Genomic DNA, 26,527 nt, shown 5'->3' with positions numbered 1-26,527 from the left:
GAATAATGTACAATTCTGCTTGACATTGCAAGACAGTTAATTAGCATCCATAGGCTTATAAGTAGGGTTTTACAGAACAGCCGATCAGCTGATATTATTAGTGTTCATTTTACTCTAGTTCTAGCCCCTTTTGAGATGAAGGCAGGTTTTATTAAAACAGACCTTTCAGAAAACACATCTGATATGGAGAAATAGTGTGAAATGGGGACGCTTAACACCGACTGTGATTGTATATGTCTACTCAGGAATGTGGGTATGGTGACTAGTCATGGGTGCGGTGTCTGGTCACAGGCACACAGCTCTGAGGAGACAACTACAGTTTTTGAGGAGACGCCTGCCCCTCTTCCTCTAACAAAGGGGAGACGGGGAGACGCCTGCCCTTCTTTCTCTAACAAAGGGGCTATTTAAAAGAGAATGAGAGAAGATGAGAGACATTCAAATGCTATCTAGAGGGAGGGAGTGCTAAGTCTCCTTGCTGGAGAAGATTGGATGGTCACAAGAACATGAATCACCTACAAACCTGCAAGACCACCACATTCCAGGAAACGGACTGATAAGCTAATTAACATACGAAGCGGGGTTTAGGTAACGAATATGTATAGGCGTTAATTGAATAATCATTTGTTTCATTGTATAAATGTGGGATGGTTCGTCACTTCGGGTATGCACCCTTGTGGAGGAGCGATCCCCCGTGCATCTGCGCGCAATAAACATACCTACTTTATAACTTTCGAGTTATAGAGTCTAATTCCGCACGTCACATCTATTCATTACAGATTCCCACCAAGGTGGGAGTGGTAGATTGGTTTCATTTTCTTTCTTTTCAGTCTCCATGACACTTGTTCCAATACTACTAGAGTTTCTTAAGCAAATGGGATGATCAAGTGGATAGAGCCCTGTGGTGGGAATCAGGGGATGTGCTGTGCTCCTGTCTGATCTACTGGAATATTTTGTCCTGGTAGCTTTACTGCCCATCCATTTTCCCCTCTGAGAAGCAAACTTGCTTCTGTCAGTTTGTCAGATAAAATGTGATGTGTAAACACTAAGCGTTGTCCTGGTGGGACAGCTCTGGAAATTGAGTTTGGAATTTGACTTTTTTCCAGTGACTCCTAAGGCCTTGGTGAACAAGTGGCAGAATAAGATGCTGGTATCCAGAAAATGTTGCTAATCAGTTGTAGAGATTTGCATAACACAACAGGGATTTGCAAAAAAAAAATAAAAAATTTGTGCTCAAGGGCACGTTCTTATCACCTGCCAGGAATCTGAAGGGAGTAATTCCTGCCTGTACAGCAATGTGCAATTTGCTAGATGGATCATTTCTGTATGGATTTTAGTACTGGCCGTGGTGAAAGAGACTACTGAATTAATGAACAAATGAGATTGGGAAAAGGTAATGGTTTGCAAAGTACTGCTCCAAGAACAGTAATGCCAGTTCCATCAGTGATGGGTACAGAAATCACCCTTCTAGTCCAGTTTTCCATTACATGGTTTAACAGCCACCTTGTACTATTGGGAAGGATAAAATGGGAAGTGTAAAGAAGTCACTCATTGATCCATCTCTTGGCTGATTCCATCCACAGCATCACAGCAGCAGCAAGGAAGAAAAAAGGAACAGAATACACCATAAAACCTTTCCTGTTCTTCCAGCTGGCCTTTGCCCACAGCAAAAGCAGACCCTGAATTATTTTTATTTTTTTTTAAATCGTCAATAATTTTTAGAATAGCTGGCCATGCAGGTTTGAAATTATTTAAAAAATACCTATTTCTTGAGGAACCACAGAAGTTAATGACTTAGAGAGTTGTTTTCACAGTTAGGGAAAATCCATGCTCGTTTGAGCTTTAAACTAGTATTAGTGTATAATCAAACACAATTGCTTTCTCTAAATAAATGTTGCCCCTTCCTTTTTCCAACCAGCATTAACAAAAGAAACAGATATGCCTGTTGCTGTGGAGATTTTGAGCCACAGACCAATCTCGATTCTTATACCTGACTTAGCTCACAAGTTACAGCAGCTGAAGCTTTTTTCATGACACATTTTCTGAACATACATATGTTTTACTGAGCAAACCAGATGGAAAATCATTTGCACATGCTATAATTTCCCATCCTGTGAGTGCAATGGCCAAGTTCATCAGCATTTTTTCATCAGTTCCCTTTCTGTACACCATATTTTGTGGTGCCCATACAAAACTCTCCCACCTTTTTGTCTCTTCCCCATATCATGTAACCTTTCTCTAGCAGCTCCTGGGGGTCTTCCCTGCTCTGTTTGCAGCAGATTTGACTTCTAGTGCCACTGTGCTCTTTGTGTTCTCAGCCTTCAGTTTCCCATTTGTTCAAAGCAGTCCAAATGGCCTTTGCTTCTGTTGCCTATGCTTACATGCTCACATGGATGGCATCAGTGACACAGTACAACAAAGGCTGAAAATTAAATCACTGTACAAAGTATAGATCTTTCCATAAATGGGCACATTCAGATTACTGACCTTCTCTTTCTGTCTGTGCTGTTTTAGACCTGTGGTTGATTTTCTTATGTTTTAAATAATAGGGTTATTTCATGTCATTCAGATCAGTATTTCATATCCTTTTATTACTGGATGTGAGTACTCGCCACCAAAACTGGGAAGACGTAGAGAAATCTGTTTGGTGCGTTACTACCTGAAGAGCTTTAAATGATTATAACTGTTACGGGCACATTTATATAACTTATATTGTAGTAGAAAACTATTTCTCAAAATGAGCCAGAAAGCATCTGTATGCCATTTGAGACCTTGAAATATCAGCCTAGTGGCATATTTTTGTAGGTGTGATAATCTGAGCAGTTAGTCACGAAAACACTTATAGGCACAGGTAGTATCTTTTATTAGAAGTGATATACTCGGAAAAAGTAGACAAGCTTTCTTCAAATCTGAAATGGAAACAGCAGACTTCACAGCTAAGTGCAAGTTTAGAGAAATTGCTTAGAGTTTATAACAGAGCTTAAATGAGTGTATGTATGTTTGCAGGGTAAATGGCATGGAATAATGGCTACCAGAACCCTTTTGTGTGTGTGTGTGTGTCAGGACTTTTAATGTTCACACCAGAACCACCACTTTAATTATGAAGTAGCTGTATTGCTCCCAGATTCAAGAGCCTCTGTTTTCATTGACTGGAATGCCAGAATACTCAAATAGTGCCAGGTGCTGGTTTAGCTGCCTTCAGGGACATGCATAATAAAAATCACAAGCATATAACAAAAAGGAAATGTCATGCCTTTTCACATTTATGTTTGCATCAGCTTCAGAATAAAAGAAAATGAAAAGAAAAAGAAAAAAAGGAGAAAAAAAAAAAAGAAAATAAAAGGAAAAACACAAGACAGCACAGTTATTGTGTAACAGCTGACAGATTCAACCAGAACTGCCTTTGAAACAGATAAGGAACACCTTCAGGAACCTTCAGGTGCAAAACAGTTTGTCAACAGTGCCTTTACCTGTCCATCGCTAGAATCCCAAACGTAAATGAGTTTTAATGTAGCTTCTTTATACACTGAGCCTATGACAGGGACCAATGAGCTTTTGTTTTTCTTAAAGCATCTCCAAATGTGTGTTGTTTTCCCATGGGTTGTGGTGGGTTAGTTTATACCCAAAGGCACAGGGAGACAACAGCTTTTTTCAGCCAGTAACACTAAAAATACAACTCATTCTTTCTGTACAAAGTCTGTGTGCAGGGGACTCTTGACCGTTTAAGATATATTTGCAAATAACCCATATTTATGATTATGCATGTTAGCAATTTCAAGCATTGGCTCTTAAGCATAATTTTGTTTCTTTGATTAATTATATAAGCAGACACACAGCAAAATCCACTTACTGTCTTCACCATAAGCTCTGGGTTCTCTGCACCTGTGAAAAAATCAAGCTCCAACATAATAAAAAAATACAGATCTACTTGCTGTCAGGGACTTAACACTCGACGACTTCAGCATCTCAGTTTAAGTAAGAAAAGGTGAATTCTCGTTCTTATCTCTAAGGACTGGGGTCTGCAAATTGTGACTTTTATGTGCTATCCATCACAGATAATTTAGGAGTTAAGAAACCTGGTGAAATTTGGGATATTTGGTCCCAAAGAGATTGGGAGATAGTCACCCCATATGGAAAAGCCATCTAAATTTTGCTTTTCATACTTTGCACGTGAAAGTGGAAGTGAAGGAGGCAGGTGGCCCTGGAGATAAGCAGAGGAAGTTCTACTCAACCTACCACACAGAATTGCTTCCCACCCTGATGGCACAGGCAGCTTGCGTGTCTCCTATGTGTTTTCCTATAAGAATATTCTAAATCTTCCAGTGAAACTAACAGGAAGCCTTCAAGTGTCAGTCTTTCTAGCCATCTTCTGAAGATGGGTGTGTGATGACAGCACCCATCCCTTCTAAAATAATCTAGGAAATGGAGCTTTTCCCCAAAAAGTGGGGAACCATGATTCTAGCTTCATTCAGTTTGGGTGGGATTTGCTACTTTAAGGCCTTTTGAGGATTTTAGAGGGTTCTTCATCTCAATCTTCATCTACATCTCAATGTACACTCCAGCAAGGTCAGGCAAGATCCAGGCTTCTCTCTGATATTACTTTTCTTAGTGTTAAGAAATCAGGGAACCAGCAGGTTAAGTAGCAAGACGCTTAATGAGCACAGAAACCTACACAACTGGGTAGCCCCTAGAAGTGATGAAGTTTGCTGACCATCCGGGACTTCAGGAATCTCCACAGCATCATTTATATTCATGTTGCCATCTCCTGTGATTTTTAACAGTTTATGACCAAAAGAAAACATGATATATAGAGCCAAAAAGTTATATATTTTGAAAAGTGGTTTTTCCACTTCTAGGTTTTCAAGGTTTTGTGTTGTGTTGACGTGGGTTTTTTTAAATGAAAAGCATCACTTAAAAAACTGTCCAAGTGGGGAAAAAAAAAAAAAAAAAAAAAAAAAAAAGCGCACCTCTTCTCTGTGCATACAGGTGCTGCACAATCAAAATTTAGGAGAGCATGGGGAAAACGTAGCTCATATGAATGTATGCAGAGATAGCCAAAAGGTAAAAATTAGGGCAAAACTGAAGCCAGAGTTGCTCGTTAAAACATGGTAGAGCCTGCAGAATTGCCTCAAGGTCTGTTTAGCAAGATCTTCTCCACTCCAGACATTTGGCTGACACACATGTGGACTATGTAGCAATCTGATGAAAGGCAGCTGGGTCTGCAGGGTGCTTGCAGATCAGGGTCTTTAGTTTGAAAAGAATCGTAAGAAAGAAAGTAGTTGTATAAACCATTGAACAGTGTACAGAAGGTCAAGCCTGTCAAAGAGGTCAGGCAGGTAATCCTCAAAATACAGATAAAAAGAGACCACTACATTTCTTAGTCCATTCACCAGCCTATTGAAGCATGTTCAGTGCAGTTTAACATAAACATAAGAGAGTAGGCGTTGTTAGACCTCTAAAACTCTGGAATAGGCTGCCCAACCTAACTTATCAGGAATTTAAAATTAGACTTGTTATAGGAAGGACTTCTATGCCTTAGTGAATAACTACCTCAGAGATGGACAAGATAACCAATGAGGGCTGTTTGTTACCCAAATCATAAGGACCTTTAGCTCCCATTAACATTTTATCATGATCAAAACCATTACATTTAAAAAAGCAGGGAACATTTCACTGCTAGTATGTGAAATTACCTGTTACGTGTTAGTTTTGAGGCAAACACCTTAGACCGAGAAAATAATTACCTATAAATTGGAACACAAATACAACATAGTATTTCAGCAGTCAGGAAAAAATAACGGCTATTAGTCATCTTACTTTTTTGCATAAGATCTTATCAATGTATACAAATATCTTAAGAGTGAGCGTCAGTGAGGACAGGGCCAGGATCTGTTCAGTGGTGCCCAGCGACAGGACAAGGGGCAATGGGCACAAAGTGCAACACGGGAACTTCCATCTGAATGTGAGGAAAGACTTCCTTACCTTGAGGGTGACAGAGCCCTGGCACAGGCTGCCCAGAGAGGCTGTGGGGTCTCCTTCTCCAGAGACATTCAAATCTCACCTGGACGTGGCTCTGTGCAACCTGCTCTAGGAGAACCTGCTTTAGCAGGGGGTTGGACTAGATGGTGTCCAGAGGTCCCTTCCAGTCCCAACAATTCTGTTATTCTGTGACAACCTTGATTACTATATAGTACCAGAAAGAGATTTATCCCTGTACCATAAGGGTGTAATTAACTGCTTTACAGGAGCACTGCGTGGTTGGAATTATTCAGTGATGGAGAAAAGATGGTAAATCAGGTGGACCAGTAGCTTGTTGTGTTCTGGCAAAACCTGTAGCATATTTTTACAGGAGTCCAGGTGTCATATTTCCAAGCACTGAATTATTTTCTAATACCACCCTCATATTTCTAAATCAGCTTTTTCTTGAAGATAGCAGATTTCTTTAACTATCCCTCAGGAAAATAGACATGCTATGGGAATGAGAGAGAGAGATTGATAAGTGAATGGGACCATGGTTATACTTTTCTCTTGATCTAGCTCTACTTCTTATAGCTCATGCTTCTGTGAATCCTTCTCCAAACTACTGGGATTTTAATTTTTTTTACAACTAATTGTCATGTGCCTTCTATCTGTTTTGAATTATCATTACCATCCCTGTATCCAGACAATCTCTGGTATCTGTCTGTATCCAGACAATTATTTGGGACCTTTCTTTTTATAGTGACTTGAAAAATCTCACATTTTTCATGGAGCAGGGAACTGAACAAAAGTCAAGGTAAAGATTTTTTTCTTATAGGGCAGAAGTCAGTAAAGTAATGATTAAGGTATTTAAATTGCAGCTTTAAAGATCTTAATCAAGGCTTTGGAGAAAAAACCCAGTAATATCAATGATATCTCTGAAATTTTCTGAAGTCTTTCTATTGCATTTGCAAGTTGGTTCGCTGTCTGGAGGAAAAATAATTGTTCCCATTTGGGGACTGGAAATGCCATTCAATAACCTGAAACTTTGCCTCTACTGATTTCCTTTTTTTCTTGCAGGTTACTGTTGCTCTTTACTTGCTAATGTTATTCTAAGCCTGAAACAAATGTAAAGTCAATCACAGATTTTGGTCCAACACCAGTTTTTTTCTGGCAAAATATTGTCATATTCCTGCATTACCGGCTTGGGCAATACCACTGACTGGCAGCCTTTCCCGGGAGAGAACAGCATCCCCTACAGAAGCACAGCTCTATTTTGGCTCTTTGCCTTAGCAAAAATTCAGGAAGTTTTCTGGGAAAACAAAGCTGAAGTACAGGTTTATAAGGGGGAATTTGATTAAAGCAATGAGGGCTGCACATCTTCGCAGCTTTTTCAGTAAGTGTGTGGTCTTCACTTCGACCTCCCTGGAAACATAGCACTTGTCTTACCTTCAGATTGTAGCAAAGGGACACTCTCAGCCTCTCACTGCCTACAGAACATTGTGAACAGCTCCCCTCCACAATAATTACAGCTACTCGAGCACAAACAACTTCCCTGCTCTCACAGGTTGCATTGCAAGAACACCTAATGGCCAGCCACAGGATCAAGGTCCTGCTGTTATGCTAGCTTCACATGCATACAGGGAGAAGCAGCCCATGTCTTGAAAATCCTGCAGAATAAATAGACAGAAATGATCAAAACTATTGGAAGACACAGGATAAGTTTGACTTTTAATGAGCTGTGCTAGGCACAGGGTATGTGCAAGATACAAATGCATTCCTCGGGGAGCATGAGGTGGATGCTAAATGATAGCCCAATGCATAAGGATCAGACCAGACAGGTCTGAGGAGCTCTTCTCCAGGTTACAAAGCAGGTCTCTCTCAGGGTCAAAGGGAAAGGAATTACACCCACCATCAACCTGCATGCAGAAAGCTGGACTTAGGGGTCTGCAGCATGGTGCTGTGCAGAGGTGCTAGCGTGGGGTGCAGCCCCTTTAGCTTGTGCATAGAGCACATTAACTCAGGCTCAGAATCACTCCAGTACAGCCATCCTGCTTCCCATTCTGCAGGAGCCTCACATTTTCTACTGTTTTCAAGTCCAGAGGCCCAGGGCTACCTTACAGAAAGAAACTGCTATGGAAAATAATCTTTCTTCTTAATCAGATACCTTTAGAAGTCCATCTAAAAAGAAGTCTTCTAGCACCACATTGCCTTGATCTCTTCTCTCAGCTGAAGAAAGAGATCTTCTGAACCATGACTCTTTGATGCTGAAGGGATACTGTTTGCTGTGTTTGAAATCATGCACTGGAAATAAGGTCTTCTAAAATTAAGGGAGATTGGCCATAATATAAGAAATAACAGTCACTGGACAATTATGTCCATACAATTTTAGGGATGCAAGCATCCAGCCCTAATGGGGATAAAAAGTGTGATCATGAGGAAATTGTCCCAGTAAGAGGCTAGACAAGTATGTTCATTAGCTTTATGCAGTGCAGAAATCCAAAGCCAACAGTAATTTTAACGGAACTAGGAACAGATACAGTCTCTTTATTCAGGCAACATTCCTCTCACCCCAGATTTCCTCCCCAGATTGCTTAGGGATATATGGGTTGGATTCTTACTGCAGTATAACTTTGATACCCCTTTGTCATGCTCCAGAGATCTGCAGCTGCGTGTTTTCCTTGGACTGTTACTTGCACAGGCAGACTATGTTTCTTCCCAAGAGAAGCATAAAATATCATTGCTACAAAGTTCTCCTTCACTGCAACTTTTATCTCCAGCTGCCTACGTGTTTAGTCTCCACTTCCATCCCTACTAGACAGCACCTCTGTCTTTGAGCTTGCCAGGGAAGTGTTAAGTCTGCACATGTGATGGGGTCTTAGGTATTGTGGAGTGAAACGAAACATCACTGCCAAAAAAGTGCCCGTGAGATTGCCTTATCTTCAGGTGGGTTCTAGACATTAAGCCCAAAGTTCATGCCACTTTCGCTTATGCACCTCAATTAGGATCACCCAAGGCTCCCTGTATAATCGATGAAGAGAAATAAGACACTCCAATTCAGACCGGAGACAGAATTAAGTGGCCTCTGGAAGATAAGGCTGTACTTCCCCTGACTGCAGGGAAACCTTATAGTGACTATACCGCACAGTGTCACATTACCCTTTCAATTCCACAGACAAGTACCAGATTTCTCTTAACAACTGCAACCTCCATTCCTTTCAAGAGATGCTCATTTGTGATTATCTAGTTAACATTGGGAAATATATATTTTATTCTTTATAGTTTGCCTCACCAGGTATGTATTACATACATACAATGTATGTAAACCCCATCCTCACTGGCCAGGAATGTCATAGAGTGTATCATTAATCATGAGCTGAACTTGTGGCTTTTTGGTGCTTTGGCTATAGGATGAATTAGTTTTGCTCCCTGGTACATGGGTTCTAATGTCACACAATTTTGGTTGGTTTGTAGTGTTCCATAGGTTTGTCTCCTCTGGCACTACTTCAGAAGTTAATTTTAGAAAATTAGTGCCAACCACCCTGCAAGATATTTGTGTAAATTTTATTTGCTAGGGCAGGTGAAAAAGCCTTGTAATGACTGTGTATAATAACTGTTCCCTGCTAGGGCAACAGAGAAGAAGTTTTGCAAGGCTAGTGTAAACCTTTCTGTTAGCGTTAAGGTTAGAGAAAGCAATTCCTACAAAGCCTACAGCCTGGTGTTTAAATATGGGAAAATGGATCTTTTAGGAGATTTGCATGTAATCATTTGCAGAGAACTTCATGTTTTATATCGGGTGTTTTGGATCAGATAGAGCATTAGTGTCAGATTGAGAGAGGCCACTTCACGGGCAGCTCATCAGCCTTCCTACTGATTACATTATTCTTTTACACGTTGGGTTTGAGTAAAGCTGCACAAGCTTTTGTAATGCTGATCCATAATTAGGGGCTTGCATTTTCCTTAAAACTTTAGATGATGTGAATTACTTGCATAAATATTTCTCAAGGAATGATATAAATATTCTGTGGCGATTAGGTTTATTTATACTGCCTCTGTCAGAAGAGAGTCTTTCTTTCTTGATCCTTACTTCTTTGATTTTGAAAGAGATACAAGCAATCTCCCATATACTTGGAAATTACATTACCTGCTTGTGCTTTTGAATAACAACACAATCTCTTCCTTGGAGACCGATGTTTCAGAAAATCGTGTAGCTAACTTATACAATCTGTTTCTACTGTTGTGCCTACAAATGAGCAAGCTGAGTATCCGGCTCAGGCAATTGCCCGTGTAATTTTCTGAAAATCTGCCATATTATTTTCTTGTGTTGGCAAAAAAATTATAAGTGCGGCTGTGCCGCTCCAGAGAACCCCAAGCCCCGGAGGAACTGCATTTCAGAAGGGAACAATTTCCTCCCTGCTCCTCTCCATCTTGCTCAATGGATAATTGTTTTCTGCTGGTTTGGGTCAGGTTAGTAACCTCAGGAGCTGTGGGAAAGGAGATCTGAGGTCTGGGTTATTTCTTGTCCCTTTCTACCTTCTGCTTCATTTGGAGAATAATTGCACAAGGCCTAACCGCTTGGTCCATGAGTTCTGCTGGGACAGAGGAAGGGAACAGCATACAGTTGTGTTGCTCTTACACATCCCAGCATCACATCGTCCCTCACGGAGCTGCCACCATTCCGGACATTTTCCACCCGAAGGGAGGTCTGCCCTGTATGAGCAAGAATGTTCCTGAGTTCCTGCTGATGGTGACTTTGTGACTTCCTTGCTAGAAACTATACCATCCTGGCAAATGGATAAAAAAAATTATTGCATATCTTCACAGCACGGGGCCGGGGTGGGGGCGGGGGGGGGGGGGGGGAAGCACAGTTTGCAAGAGTAACACAAATCACCTGCAAGGCAGGTGAAGTTCATGTAACATGTGTTCTGCATACTCCACTTCAGTCCAAGTGAATTTATTCATTTCTTCTTAACCTTGCATGGCCCTTTTTTCCCAATATACCAGTCTTCATACAGGGCATGTGATTATTTCTCATTTTTGAGGCTAAACTACTCATTTCTTAATTTTGGTGACATGGCAGCTGCCCAGGTTTTTCTTGTTAAGATGATATTAATTTGTCCCCTTTATTTCATTTATTTTCCCCTCTGGCTCTGTAGCTATAAATCAAATACACAAAATTAAATTAAATAAAATAAACATAAATGCAGGTGGAAATTCAGGAAATATAAATAACTAAGAGTAGTTTTCCAAGACTGCTTTTTTAATCAGTTCTAAACACAAGATATATATTCCCTGATGAACTAAGAATGTTGTGACCACCTATTGTTAAAGAACCGCAATAAATCTGTGCAACAATTCCTTACTCCTATGATTCACTGACATGTTTTGCCAGACAGCTAGTTGAGCTTGCTCTTTTTCCAGAGGTGTTTTATACTGTCCACAGGAAAGGCATGATATGCTGCCATGAAAAAGGCATGAATGCTGTTTGTCCCTTAGGAAAAATCCTTTCTCTGTCTCTGAGAGAGCAAAGCTCCTGGATGCTGGAACAGTCTTTCGCCATGTGATAATTAGGGCTTATCTTGAAATAGTTCATTCCCCTTCACCTTGAAAAGCAAAATGCCAGATACTCTCCCACTCCCCTCCTCAAGCCAATAGGATCGCTGATGTCCTGAAATACCAGTGGAGCAAATCACTGCCTATTATATTCTGTGGGGAACTGAACACTGCCAGGCAGGCAATGTCCTTCCCACCTTGTCCCATGTGTCAGCAATCCATCTCAGAGGGGCTGCTTGGGATGTCCTGGTACCCACTCCACTTGCCATTTTTCCAATATAGCTCTTTCATGTAAGAAGATCCCAACCCTGCAGTACTGCTTCATGCTTGTGGGGTTTCAATCAATAAGATGTGTTGTGGGATGAAGTTGCCTGAGTTTTAGATTTATTTATTAATTAATTTCTTTTATCAGAGAGAGGTAGCTAAGCATTTCTGTTGCATAAGCAGGTGATGGTTTTCTCCAGCACAAGACTAGCTACAGTTTCAATATAGATCAGTAAGATTTAGTTTCAATGTCAATAAAAATCACTCAAAACCACTGCGCAAAGTGAGGGGAAGACAGAAAAAGAAGTGCATCTGTTTCCACTCTTTTTCTTTTGACAGGATAATGCACCCACCCAGCACACTACAGAATACACTCTGCTATCATTTACACAGCCTCCCTATGAGCACACAACACATACCAGTGCCCTACATTTTAAAGGCCAGAGCTGTATTGTGATATCTTTTGTTAGTAATGGTGCTTACCGTTACTGGTGCACCGGTACCACCATTTGAAACTTCCATATTTTAAGGTTGTACAAAGGCCAAGCATTTTCAGTGGTATGACTTAATGCAAAAGTTCTTAGGTGAGAACTACTGTAGTTGCTGTACTGAGGAGGTAATTGTGCTGACAGTACTTCTGCCCACACTCTGTCCTTCCTTTATGGCAGGAATTCTGCTAATTTAAAATATTTTGAGTGTGGAAAACAGCCTTGTAGAGTATTTCGGTGGCTAGAGATACAGTATGCAGATACAGGAAAAAACAGAATGTTGAATCAAATTAATTCACTTCTCTGCGCCTCAGTTTCCATAATTGTCAGAAGTGTAAGTCTGCTCCCCAGTCAATCTAATTTTGTCAGCCAAACTGATAACAGATCCCAATAGATCTGATAACAGGATTTAAAATCTTACCTACTCAATGCTTGTAAAGCTCTTAAATATTCTTGATTGAAGTTTGACACAAGAAGGTACTATGGGAAAAAAGCTGTATTAATTATTATTTTTATTGATTTCAGATAATACCATTCTGGGTTTATTGAACACTGTTAAATCCTGTTGCTTTGTTGTATCAGTTCTGTGAAAAGTCAGCATTTGTATATCCACTCTTCTCCACCTCTTCTGGGACAAATTGTAAACATATGAGTATAATCCACCGAATATAGTCTATGAAACAATTTACTGTCCTTCATTTAAAAGTACTTCCTTGAGTATTCTATATTCTTGGCAGCCTTTCTATTCACACTAGCATGAATACACCCGTTTTAAATCAGCCCTTGATCTCTGAAGGCCAAATCCTGCAAGAGACAGAGTAATTCTAGAAACACACACAGTCTGAAATATTACAGCCAAATGTGTAGCATAAACTGAAGGCATGTTTATTGTTTGTCTTTCTTTTCCCTAACTATTTAGAGTCTGCTCTGGCTGTCTTTTCCCTAAATTTAAAGCTGTTGCCTGAATTTTGCAGAGTTCTTTCGTTAAGTTGGGGAACAGATTCTTCACGTTAATCTATTTCCAAAGTTTGTGTTTCGTAAGTGCTTTCATAAATCTACCAGAGACTGTAAGATATCTTCCCAATTTTTTAAAATCTTAATCTGAAATACTGGTACATAGATAAAATAAAAGTTTATGTTCGGTTTTCCTCCGAATATGTGCAAGTAACGTATCATCCATACAGAGACATTCAACTTATATTATTCCTGCCTCAAGTCCAAAGAACATAATTTTGACTGTTCACTGCAAGCGGATATACAAGATTGTTACAAATTGATGCCAAGGGGCCCATACTTGGAATCCGTTTTGTTTTTCTTTGAGTTAGCTTCCAAATTGCAAGAGTGTGCATAATGAATGTGTTATCTAGTCCTTCTGTTTTGTATTTTTGAAGGAGAAACAGCACATACTGCAAAGTGACTTGGCCTACTTGTTCAGGTTCCATAGCAACCCAGGATTGCTGCGAATTCATTTTGTACTAATCAATTAGAAATTTTGCTCTGGCAGCTGGAATGAAAGTTTACAGGCCGAATCCTGCTTGTTTTACTTGGACCTGCAGCTGCAGTAAATTCAATGAGATACTTGTCTGAGAAGGATACGCACTTGTATCTTTCATTTTTCTGTTGGTTTATTTTTTGCAAAAAGGTCAGATTTAATTTTTGGGTTTCTGTCCAAGCAGAGAAAAGGAGGCAATCTCTTAAAGGTTCCACAACTTAAGACATCCCTGTTTTACAAATAGAGTGGCTGATATGTTAAGAAGAAAGGTATTGCTTTGCTCCCCATATGTTTTAATTGGATGTTGTCAGCACAGAAGACCAGTGCACACCTTCCATCCAGCAGCTTGTCAAATCTTCAATATCTCCAAATCTCGTCCACACCAATATTGTGTGCCAGAAAGAAAATTTTCCAGGGAACACAGTGGTATGTGCCAGTAGCCTTCACAGTGGCGCAGCCCTCAGTAATACTCACGATTCCTAGGGAACCTTCCCTTGTAAAGGTCAGCTCATGCACTGCTGGAAGTGTGTGTAACAACAGGAACTTCTCATGTGCACTCTGAAATGGCACAGTTGATTAAAATCCAAAATTTCCATAAGAAAGGTTTCAGGCTTTTTCATAATTTCTCTTTTATCCTTGCCAAAACTGCAATACTGGGAGATGGTAAAAGCTCATACCGAAAAACCCAACCTGCAACCATGTGGAAATGGCAGAAGGTTTCTGATGTGGGCTAACAAAAGCACTGACATTTTGGCTTTAGGGTTATGATTCCAAATTCAGCTCATTCTGCTCCTGGTCTTTATGTTCAGACTACAGACTACATGTACAGATATGCCAAGCGTTCTGTCTGACCAAAACACAGGGATAGCATTGCGGGTCTACTGTAATTTACCACACAAATTTTTGTCACAGGTAGTCACACCATTTACCTCCTTTGTAAGCATTTTTACTGGTCTTTGGGTAAGTGAGTCAGAGATGAGAAATATTTTTTTAAATAATCTAGTTTGTCTCTCTTAATGGCTCGAAGAATGTGTTGTCCAGTTACAAAGGACTCTGAAAAACTGTATGGGTCTATAGGAAGACATAGGTTTAACACCTTCTTTCCATTTCACTCATCATCATGCTAGATTCAGGCTCTGACCATACTATCTTGTTTTGTTAGAAATGCACAGCAAATCAAAGTCATGATTTAAACTTTATTACATGTCAGGGCTCATCAAATCTCCATTGCAGCAAAGAGGATGACGCAAAGTAGACTTTGCTCTTTTCAAGTGCACATCAGAGTTAGAGCTGAATCTCTATTTGCGCGTCAGGGTCTGTGACAGGGAAAGCCGTGCTCATCCACTTGCACAAGCTCCCTTTTTTGCTGTCTCTCTCCAGCTCCTACCAGTAGTTAACACAATGGGAAGGTTACAGCTCTGGCACCGCAAAAAGGATCAGGGAGTGTGAAGTGGGCTGCAGATTCCTTAAAAGCTGCATTCCTAAAGGAGGAAGTTCTTTGTTTGGAGGGTTGTCAGAAAGAACAAGACCGGCACAACTCCACTGCTGACCATAACAAAACGCACAGGGCTCACTACTTCTGCTCTCAGTCTGCATGCTGCCCAGACTGCAGTTCATGCAAGAAAGCGTAGGGTCTCTGCCAAGACTGGCTTCTCCTTTGGGTGACCACAGCCACTTGAGTGTCTCTGAGCACAGGTACAGTCCTATATTCTCCCCAGTTCCCAGGCTTTGCCTCCCACACCACAATTTCTGCTCTGATTATAATTCACAATTTATAAGATCTGTATATGCCAGGGAGGTGACAACCAAGGGCTTGTCATGAGAAAAACTGATGACCAAGTTGGAAGGAAACTTAGCAGAACCAGCTTTGGGGGATTTAAATGTTAAACCCACTTTATTGTTTTGGGTTTGTGTCCTTTTCTAAAGTGTTCATATTGTGTTTCATAAGAAATATTGTACAGCTATGTTGTGTGCTGTTATGTTCAAAATGTATTTTTTTAGAAACAGATCATTTTTTACGTTTGCTAGTTTTCTTGTGCTGACTGTTATTCTTTTATTTTGATGGATTTTGCATGATAACATTTCAGTATTTGGGAAAATATGGGAGATTAATCATTATGACTTCCAGATCAAATGTATCAAGGGGAAAAGCTCATGTTTAAATGCATTGTCCTGTATTTTAACCTATTATATGTCTGTGTTCATATTCCCCCTGTTTTTATTGATGTACTGCACATATCTGACCTCCACGTTTGCCCAATAGTTTTTTCACCAGTTTGGGGGTTCTGATTTCCCAGTTTTGCTTAAAAATCTGATTGGAATAAGACCCTGATAACCATTATTTACAGTGTGCTTTTTGAATTGGATCTACTTGACCTCCATGTACCTGATCCAATTTCCTTGCAGCCAGTAGGTCTCCCTCGATCAGACACAGCTTTATGTAAAATACTATCTAAGAACATAATTTGCTGCATTTCTTATGATTTAATCAATGAAATGACACTGCACAGAGCTTTGCTTCTGCCCTGTGTCAGCACGTTGGTTCGCTGACATGCTTCAACACCACATAGTGATGCCTGGCGCCCTCCTCCACCTTCTGCCCGCCTGAGGGAGGTTTTGGGCTGTTTGCCTTATAAACTCGATAAGGGAATGGTTAAACCCAATCCCCAAAAGGACCTTACCCTTTTCACACAAAATCAGAAATAATTTACCTCACAACACGTCAGGCAAAAGTTTTCCCTTTAGCACAACGCTGCCCGGCGTCGATGCTCGTCTTCGCTGACAGCAAGTACCTGCTCTGTGGCACGAAGCATCTCTCACACCAGGGGCTCCCTCCCAAACCAAAATTACAAAAAAAATTCGGATGGATACGAGTTTTAAGGGAGGGTCACCGCCCGGGGGACAGCGACGCCCCCTCAGCGCCGGCGGGCAGATATGTGCAGTCGGACCCTCTCAGGCTGAGCTGCCCCTTTGGGGCAGGAGTCGAGGGGGTCAGCCTTCCCTCGTTCCCCGACTCAACATTTTTGTCTCTCTGTCTGTGTTTTGTCGGGTTTATTTGTTTACTTTATTTCTTTTTTTTTTGTGTGTGTGTGTGTGTCTGTGTCGTTCTCCCCCCCCCCCCCCCCCCCCTTTTCTCTCTGTGTGTCCGTGTGTGTTTGTGGCCCGCAGGTCCTCCCCTGCGTTGTTCGTCCGCCTCCTCCACCCCCCCCGAGCAGTCCCCCTCCCCTCCCCCCTCGCCGCCGGCCAATGAGGGCCCGGGGCGGTTGCTGGGCAACGGCGCGGCCCAGCCGGCCGCGGACTCTGACTCTGAGGAAGAGTTTGTCCCTAATTCATTCTTAGTTAAAAGTGGCTCTGGAAACCTCTGTGTCGCCGCCAACGGTGAGTGACTTCTCTCTCTACATACTTTTCTCGCTGGTCCGACAGCCGTGCGCGGGGGTGGAGGTTGGCTTGAGGGTGCGGATGTGCCCTTTGGGTTGGTTTGGGGATTTTGTTCAAAAATAAATAAGTAATTTGGGGAGAGGGGTTAAGGGGAATGGTGGTGTGTGGGGGGGAAATCACCTCATAAAGCTTGCAAAACGCAGTGTTGGAAAGGTTCATGCTGGCTGCTGCGCGTGTTGCTGGGTGGCTGTGGTGAGGGATGAGCCACCCACGGTGGTACCTGGGCAGAGCTCCAGAAACTTCCCTGAGTTGAAGGCTGGAGCACTCTCCCCTGTTCTTTGGGTGTTTTTTGGTTTTTTGGTTGTTTTTGTTTTGGTTTGGTTTTTTTTTGGGGGGTGTGTGTGTTTGATTTTGTTGGGCTTTTTTTATTTTTCTTTTTTTTAAAAAAAACTCCTGACTAAGAAACTCACCAAAGAAACCCCCTTCTCTGTGAGGGTGGCCAGGTGCAGCGGGGGGGCTGAGGGGAGGGCGGCCAGGTGGGTCCTGCCACCGCAGCCCCTCAGCATCTGAGAGCGGCCTGGAGCTCCCACTGCTGTCACCGACCTGTCACCAAAGGGGTTGCATAGATGGAAAAGGCAATGCTGAAAACTTGGGAGTTTCCTTGTGAGTTGCGACAGTAGCATCAGCACCCTGTGCTCAGCTTCAGAGGCCAGAGGAGGCTGTCTGCGTCCATGCCTCCCTCAGAGGTGGCTGAGAGATACAGGGTAAGTATTTGAGGCAGCAGCACAACCCAGTGCTTCTGGGATGCTCTAAGACTCCCCAACGGGGAGCTGAGGGTGCTTAGCACCACCGGATGGACTGTGCTGCTTAAACAATTTCAAGAAGAGGAATGAGATTCACAGCTCTCTGCTGCAAAGACAATGAGTCATAAACAGAGAGGTAACGCTCATTGGCAAAGAAATGTGAAATTTCATCAAGGGTAGTGTAACCTGACGAAGTGCAGATTACAGCAGTGGAATAGCAGTGGCCACTCAGGCCGCTGCCATCCGGCTTGAGTGATAATTGCTCACAGGTCTGATTTATGATGAAGGAGAAGGCATTCAAAGATATCTTGAAAGAGAGAAACAAAGGTGAGAGAGAGGTTTACTGCAGCTGGCAACAGCTTAAAGGCATTTATGTTAAGCTTCTAAGAAGGTTTCTTAGTATGCTGTTATCTCCAAGTAAGGAAAGAAAGTTTGACATTTAATTTGTGTCTCCCTCCACCAACCCCACCACCCCCCATGTTTCCCTCTTCTTTTCTTTTGTTGGATTTGTTATGGTAAAAACTAACTTTACCTTCAGAGGAGGAGGTTATCTCCTCTGGATTGTCATCCTAAGGAGAGTAGGGAGAAATACAGTGTCATATTCATTCGGGAAACTTCTTAAAATTCATATCCTCTGTTCAGCATCCCCCCTCCCCTCCCACCCTGTAACACACACACATCTGACTCCTTGCAGTCGCAGTACATTGAAATTTGAAGTCATGTAGATGACCCTCTTGTTGGAAGCAAAGACAAACTCGTGCTCCACCCCATGTTTTCAACATTGAAATGTGCGTATTATCTTTGTTCATTTAGGGAATATATATATACACATACATGCACACTCTCAGGTAAAAAGAGGGAAGAAAGAGAAAGCAAGTGAGATTAAAGACCTTAATCTCTTCTTTTACTAATTAGCTGAACAACAGAGAAAGCAGTGTTCAGAGTCCACAGTGGCTTGACGACATTATTGTATTATTGATGTGCTGGTGAGTTAGAGTTTAGGCTTTTCAGCTGCCTGCTTATTTATGCTCTTTTTTCTCAGTGCTTTTTGCATTGGCTTGTAGACATACTACATTCCCTGAGGCCTTCTTTGTGTGTTGGATTCAGCAGGTTGGTAATAAATATGTCCCACACAAAGACAGGGCGTCTGGGGTCTCATTTGCGTGCTTATTCTAGTTGTTCAGTAATCAGAAGTGCAGGTAATGCCAGCACACTGGTGACCTGTTAGGATCAGCTCAGCATCACACTGCTATCAGGAGGAAAACAAAGGTGATTTATTATGCCACCTATCAACCCATAATCTGAGAGTCCACATGAATAAGAAGTACAGACTATACAAGCCCATCATGTCTAAAACCCACAGACTCTTCTGGCTTCTGTAAATGGATCTAATTGCTTTAGTTCCTTAAGGTTCTGTTTCTACCAGGCTTAGTCAGCTTAAACTTTAAATGACAAAGGCAGGTCTTTATGTTCCTTAAATAGTGAAAATTAGTAAAAGCTTATTTTGGTTAGGACTAAGTTTAATACAGTTAGAGCACTCATTCTCAGAGAATAGTAGCTGTCTCAACAGCAGGACAGCCTGAGAATGCTGTCCAAAGGATTTGTGTTGCACTTTTTAATTGATTGTGGCTAGGTTTTCCTTCCACAGCTGTGTAAACTCAGCCTTAGAGAAGTCCATCCAAAGTAAGTAACACCCAGGGAGCAGCACCGCTGTTACAAATCCCCATGTAAATTGGAAATATAATGCACATGGAACTCAAGAAACATGCTACTTTTTGAAGATATAGTAGGCTATTCTTTATCTAAGTTCCTTTCATTCCAGAAAGGTAATAATGCCTACAGTATTAGTTCTACGCTTCCAGGAAAATGTCCAACTAAACTTTAAAATAAAGGCTGGAAAAAACTAATAAGTGTATAAATATGCAGGCGTCTTAGGGCTTCTATTTTTCTATTGGATGTATTACAAGCCATTGTTTGGGTTTTTTTCTTATAAGGTAAAAGTAATTTAGAACATTAAAAGTTCCCTATTTTTATTGTACCTATACTATCAGCAGGCACTTATTTTTAAGGAAAAATAACTTTCCAGACTTGGGACATTTTTGCTTTTGTTTTTATATATGTCAACTCCAGAAAATTACTCAAAGTAGCTAGGATGTGAATGTCTCCATGTCATAGAATTATAGAATGGTTTGAGTTGGAAGAGACCTTCAAAGGTCATCTAGTCCTACTTGCCTGCCGTGGGCAAGGACATCTTCTACCAGACCAGGTTGCTCAAAGTCCTGTCAAACCTGGCCTTGAACAGTTCCAGGCATAGGGCATCCACAACTTCTCTAAGCAACCTGTTGCATGTCTCACCACTCTCATAGTAAATAATGACTCCCTGATATGAAATCTAAGTCTATCCTTTTTTAGTTTAATACTGTTACCCCTTGCTCTGTCACTACAGACCCTGGTAAAAAGTATATCTCCATGTTCCTTTAAGTATTGAAAAGTTGCACAGAGCCTTCCCTTCTCCAGGCTAAACAACCCAGCTTTCTCAAATATCTCAAGGTGTTTCCTTTCAGGAACTTGGAAATATCCTGGTTTGAGGATTTCAGCACTAGGCTGCCTTGGGTATATTGGTGAATATTCAGAAACACTAACGAGTTCGTCAGGTTTCTCATCAGTCAGTATATGTATATACTGGTGTGTGGGTATATATGTATATGACTGATGAGAAGCCAGAACTATCTGAAGACATCCAACTTGTAATCTGATTGTTTTAAGAAACGTGCAAATGCTGTGTTGGGTCAGAACATTGGTCCATGTAGGCAGTGGTATGGAAGGAGAAGCAAAAGCCAGTAGGGTTGTAGGGAGGATGCTGACTGGCTGGGAAAGGTTGAGCACTAGCCAAGGGGAGGGATGTAGAACCTGGTGATTGGCTTGGCCGCAGCAGCTCTCTCCATTTGAATCAGTAAATAACAGGAAAAACAAATTAAAATAAAAGTAATAGAGTGTCTCTGGAGAATGGTGTTTAGGAAGAGCACATCAGCCAGACTGTTGCTGTTCACTTCCCTCAGCATCCACAGCTGTGGCACTGGGGAGATAGCAGGTACAGCTCTGCTTAGCACAGCTATGAGGTAGAGTAATGGCTGTTAGACCCATCGGGAGCTAATGTGCAGAGTGACAAAGAACAGATTTTGAAAAATACATTAAATCCATGGAAAGCTGGCATCTAAATTCCTTTCAGAACACTGACCACGTTGCCTCATAGTCAAAGCCAAAGTGTGTAGCTTCTTCCAGCTGTTTCGTCAGTGAGCAGTCACTCGATGTGAAGTGTGCTTTTGCCATTTTGTGGGGTCTTGTGTGTTTCTTTAAGTTGCTCGTATCAGGCAGACAGGAAGGCTGGATGTAGGCGTTTGAAACAACTTCTGCAGAAGGCAGCCACAAAAGCCAAAATAACCTCTTGTTCTGGGCACTTTAATATTCCCAAACACGATTTTGAAGACCAGGGCATGGGCTTTATTTAATTCTAGCAGAGGTGAGGAGATGCTAGAAAGTTGTAAGAACATCTAAAACTGACTCTCCGGTCCTAGAATTAGGTGACACTTGAGGTAACATCTACTGTAGTCTCCATAGGAAGGAACTAATACAGTTTGGAGTCTTATCAACCACTTCTGAATATATGTGCCCCAGTTTCTTTGGTTTCTCCCTCATATACATCCCTATTCCAACAACTCTTTGTTCCCCACTGATTAACAAGTCCTGTTCCTTTTCTACCACTAACGGCATTTATTCACAAAAAAAGCAGCAGCGGAGGGTCACGCTGTCAGTCACCCACAGTGACATTGCTGATGGAGAGAGCGAGAGACAGGAGGTAGGCATGATTCACAGTATTATTAGACTTTGAATTCCAAGAGGACTGTTCAGTGTTGTGTGAAGCACGGACAATGTGGCCCACACCTCAGGCACAGATTGTGATGTCAGTGGATGAGAGGAGGGAAAACCATATTGAGTACATACATAAATATTCCAGGGTTAGATCCCAGGAGATGAGTGCAACTTCCATAGGTCCTTGATTTCAGTGCAAAATAGGCCAAATCAAGACCAGTTTGACCCCAGAAGCTGAAAAAAAACCCCACAATGTGCTGCTTCTACTTAGTGATATCTGCATGAATGAGCCACTTGGCAAAAAAAATCAGCGGTCAGGGAGTTAATGCAGATTTGTGTACTGCCTTTGCCACTTTTTCTTTGTTTAGAGTGCTGGACATTTTGAAGCAGTAAGTTCCCCATTTTTAACTAAATTGGACCAATCTAAGCCTCCTGATTTGTAACCTAAAGAATGTCTCGTATTTTCTGTTTAGGATTTTTTTTTCTTTAATGATCAGCCTTGAGCTGTTGAAGACAAACACCGTTTGTAATTTACCTCCCTTTCCTATCCTTCAGAAAAAGTGTTCCACCTTTTTATTACAAGATTTATGGAAGTAAATCCTTCACAAAAAGGCTGATGAGGACTACTAAAGCCTTGTCTGTGTTTTGTCCAATAGTTTAATTTGATCTAAATTGTGCATTTCTGGCACTTTACACTGAGTAATTGACCAGATCATCTGCCGCTAGTGATGCTGTGGCTGGATTTCTTCTGGACCTAAAGTAAATCATCTTCCAGAAACAGAGGGCATTTTCTGCTACAAGTTTTTAATCTACCTATGTTTGTGCTAGGTATTTATTTCCTTAGTATCCTTGATGTATTTGGTGCTGCACACTCTGCCACACAGAAGCTGCTGTTTCAGACTCATTCTGCAGGCCAGTGTGACCAGCTGAAAAGCTGAATTTAGCGTCAGCCTGCTTTGCATCAGGCGTCACTCCTCTGAACTTAGGTCTGACTGCAGACAGATGAGTTGTCCTGTAGGAGTCCTGTTTAAGCACAGGCTTAGGTGTTTACAACACTGGGGTGTAAGAGACAGTCACAGAGAAATCAGACTGCAGGAGGGAGCCCAAAAGACATGGAATACTGAAACATTTCAAAGAAAGAATGAGACTTTTTACCAGGGCCTGTGGTGACAGGACAAAAGGCAACAGTTTTGAACTGAGAGAGGGTAGGTTTAGATTGGACGTGAGGTTATTTTTTACAGTGGGGGTGATGAGGCACTGGAACAACTTGTCCAGAGAAGCTGTGGATGCCCCATTCCTGGAAGTGTTCAAGGTCAGGTTGGACGGGGCTTTGAGCAACTTGGGCTGGTTGAAGATGTCCCTGCTTATTGCAGGGAGGGTTGGACTAGATGATCTTTAAAGGTCCCTTCCAATTCAAACCATTCTGTTATTCTATGCAAGCCTTCTAAGAAGTGGAGAATTTTCAGGGATCTAACTGAAGAGAGCAAAAGAACCTTTTATAATGTTATATTAATAATTTATATTTTGCTCATCTAATAATTATTAATAAATCCCAATTAAATTATATATTTTTTAATGTGAGGGGTAGGTTGTTTTTCTTTCCAAAAAGGCTTGTGGACTGAGGTTTGATTCTCTTGCTGTGTTTTGTCCTTGCATAGTGCTTTCTTTTGTTTCTTTCTTTACTACTTGATTAAGCATGTTAAGAATAACTATTAATCTCTGCATCGTTTACCAGAAATTTGCAGAGTCCATTAGCAGTCAGTTACCATTACTCATAATGGTAATTCATAATTACAGAAGGGAAACTGAGGAATAGGAAAATACAGCCAATCATTTTCCAAGTGTCTTTAAAAAAGTTAAAAATATTGTTTGGATTACTGTGCTCCCTATTAAAATTTTTTAACCACCACCACACACCCCCACAACATTTAAGCAAGTTCAGGGTGAAAGATCTTAAGGAGAGGAAAGATTTGAAGACGTTTAGTTTAGTGATAGTATTAAAACAATCTTTAATAAAATAACATTTTTTTATAAATCTGTGGTGATGAATGAAAAAAATACAATGGTAGGAGAGGTGCCTGGAAAAAAAAGTTTTTTTGAAAACCATTTTTATATAATTTTTCACTGAATTTATCCTCTAATTTGGGAACATGTTCAGAGTTCAGCCAGAGAACCTGTGACCCAAATTCCTCCCTTTTAATTTTAGTGAGAAAACTAAACAATAGACTAATTAATTATAAGCTTTCAATTTACTTAGAGGCATTTCAGGCCATCAGGGTGTGAATCATCCTGAGAAGATTCCTCCTTTTCCACTTATTGTGGAAAGAGCTGTGTCTGACTGTAGGTCCATAGGAGCTTGAGAATTCAGTTAGGAGGTCGTTTTGGCTTGATTTTCACAGTTGTCATCTACTTGAACTCACTAGAACCGTCCAGAAATTCACTGGCATATTTGAAAATTTGTCCTCAAGTCATTCTTCCAACTTTTTATCTGTTGTAAAGATGGCAACAAGGTTCATGTTTTGAATTCCCAAGCATCAGTCATTGCCTCTTAGACCCTGAAGATCAAGTAAGAAGTTGTAAACTGGCAGGTGTGAGGAGGCTCAGATCATTAATTATTCCTACTCCTATTCACTTAGTGCTGGAGCTGTCCCGTTGAGCTTTTGTTCCTCCAGTTTCACCCTTCCTACCAGGAGGAAAATTCAGAAAGATTTCAGTGTGCAAGCTGCAGACCTTTCAGAGGACATGAAGCTCTAGAAATGCCTGCTCACCTTTCTGTCACTTAAGCTCTGGCCCCATGAATTCACTTTGCATCCTGAGAGTATTTGTTTAACCTGGCAGTTGTTTGGCTTCAGGATGAGCCAAAGGTGAGAGGCAAATAATTTGCTATAGGACTAGATTCTTATCGCCAGTATCGGTGGGAGGCATTTGGATTAGATTCCTAGCATAATGAGGGTCAAATCCTGACCCAGCTAAAATCCTTTTAGTTCAAACAGGGTAACGTTTGGTCAGGAGTGGATAATATGAATACACAACAAGTCAGGGTTGAGGGGGTTTTTTGGTGCTTTTTTTTTATATATATATTTTTTTCAAAGAATAAATACCCCAAAGAGAACAAAGCAAAGTTATGATTGTCACATTCAGTGAAGGGCAGCAATGAAATGAGTCACCTTTCCAGGCCAGTGGGGAACACACTGAATCAGTTAAAAGCAGATTTATAGCTTTTTAGCTGTGATAAAACCGTATCAGTGTGTATATGAATTTACATAGGAGTAGGGTGGTTTTTTTCTTCCTTTTAATGCAAGCCACATTGGAAAGTGTGCACAAAGGAGCCCCACTCTGAGGAAAGACAACTGGAACAAATTATATGCATTCAGACTTCTTAAACTGAATTGGCAGCAGAAATATTCCTGGTAACCTGAGCATTACAGCAGCATTGGTATAGTTAAGGTTATGTCAGCATTTCCATTAGAAACCCCTACTTTCAGAGGTTTATATCTTCAGTAAAAATTCGCTGTGGGTTGAAATTTGACAAGCTGTGCAAGGTTTCATCTGAGATGGATTTTTTTTTACCTTTTTCTTTACAAAATTGGGGAGAAAAATCAGTTTAAAGAGCCCAGCTACGAGAGCACAAACAAAAATAGCAGCATTCTGGCTTTGATCTTTTTCAATGTTAAAAAAAAATATGTTTCTTTCTTTACAGTGTAACTACCAAATGTGCAACAAAATCTTGCTCTGAAGAAGGAATTAATCATTACGCTATTAAAGGAAATGAAACATTAATTTATGGCCCATTAGATGCTTTTTCACTGCAGGACTGCCAGTGTTTTGGTCTACCTCAGGTTATACTGGGAGATTTGTGACTAGCATGAAACAAAGCCCCCAGAGGAGCAGGTTCTGTGTGGAAAAAATGCTTCTGGGCAGCTTTAGGAGAATAAAACATTGAAGGCAGAGTTGTCCAGAGATTGGAGCAAGTGCTAGGAATTCAGCCTTCTGGTTTCTGCCACAGGCTTCTCAGCTAAAAACCGTAGCCTTGGTTTTCTCCATTGTAAATGGAAGATAGAGCAAGCTGTTGGCTTCAGTATCCTTCCAAACTGTTTCTTCATCTGTGTGATATTACTGGAGCTAGCTGTGGTTTAGACTATGGTGAACAAGTAGACAAAAAGGGACTTGTGGCTCCATACTTGCAGACATCAGGTTTCAGAAAGTAAGCTTCTCTGCTTCTCCCTGCCCCCAAATCTTTTCAGATTTTTGGGTACACAGCATTGAACTTACTTCTGGGTATGTATCATCTCTGAGCTGATGCCTGTATGGCTGAGGATCTGTGTGTGCTCTCAATTCCTGCAGTGTTGTGTGTCTTCTACACTTTCAAAAGTTATTGCTGATGTTCATCAGAACTTTTTCCGTTCACCAGATAAAAGCTAGTGTGGAAGTGCAAAGTGTTATAAAATGCAGGAAGGAAGTCTGATGCTCTTGTACTTGTGGCTGCATTGTGTTATTACTGTGAAACGGATCTCTCAATTGGGAACAATCTCAAACTTTGGGAAAGCTTGTTCCATTAGCTGTTTTCAAGCCATATGTCTCCATTTTAAAATGAGGACCTGAGGGCTTTGAATTTTATTTATAAGTTGAAACGTGCTGGTCACTGTGAACCAGTGATTAATTTGTAAGGGAGAAGATGCCAGAAGTCTCACTCGGACCTGTGTGTTCTTTCAAACTAAACATCA

At 41.1% G+C, this 26,527-nt stretch overlaps 1 protein-coding gene across 10 annotated transcripts in view; it reads left to right on the top strand.

Moving 5' to 3' along the window:
- TENM4 (teneurin transmembrane protein 4) overlaps positions 1-26,527 on the top strand; it is a 762,970-nt gene that overhangs the window by 479,546 nt on the left and 256,897 nt on the right. For 9 of the 10 annotated variants that reach the window (XM_080374860.1, XM_080374862.1, XM_080374861.1 and 6 more), the window contains one exon: positions 16,921-17,130. The exons of the other annotated variant lie outside the window; for it this stretch is intronic. In XM_080374860.1, the coding sequence (XP_080230986.1) occupies positions 16,921-17,130 (210 nt within the window). The remainder of the gene's footprint in view (positions 1-16,920; positions 17,131-26,527) is intronic. 10 annotated transcript variants of the gene reach the window in all.

Source organism: Falco punctatus (assembly GCF_963210335.1).
Source record: "Falco punctatus genome assembly, chromosome: 2".
NCBI classification, from domain to species: Eukaryota; Metazoa; Chordata; class Aves; order Falconiformes; family Falconidae; genus Falco; species Falco punctatus.
The sequence above is the reverse complement of the archived record's forward strand: the minus strand, read 5'-3'. Positions and strand labels throughout refer to the sequence as shown.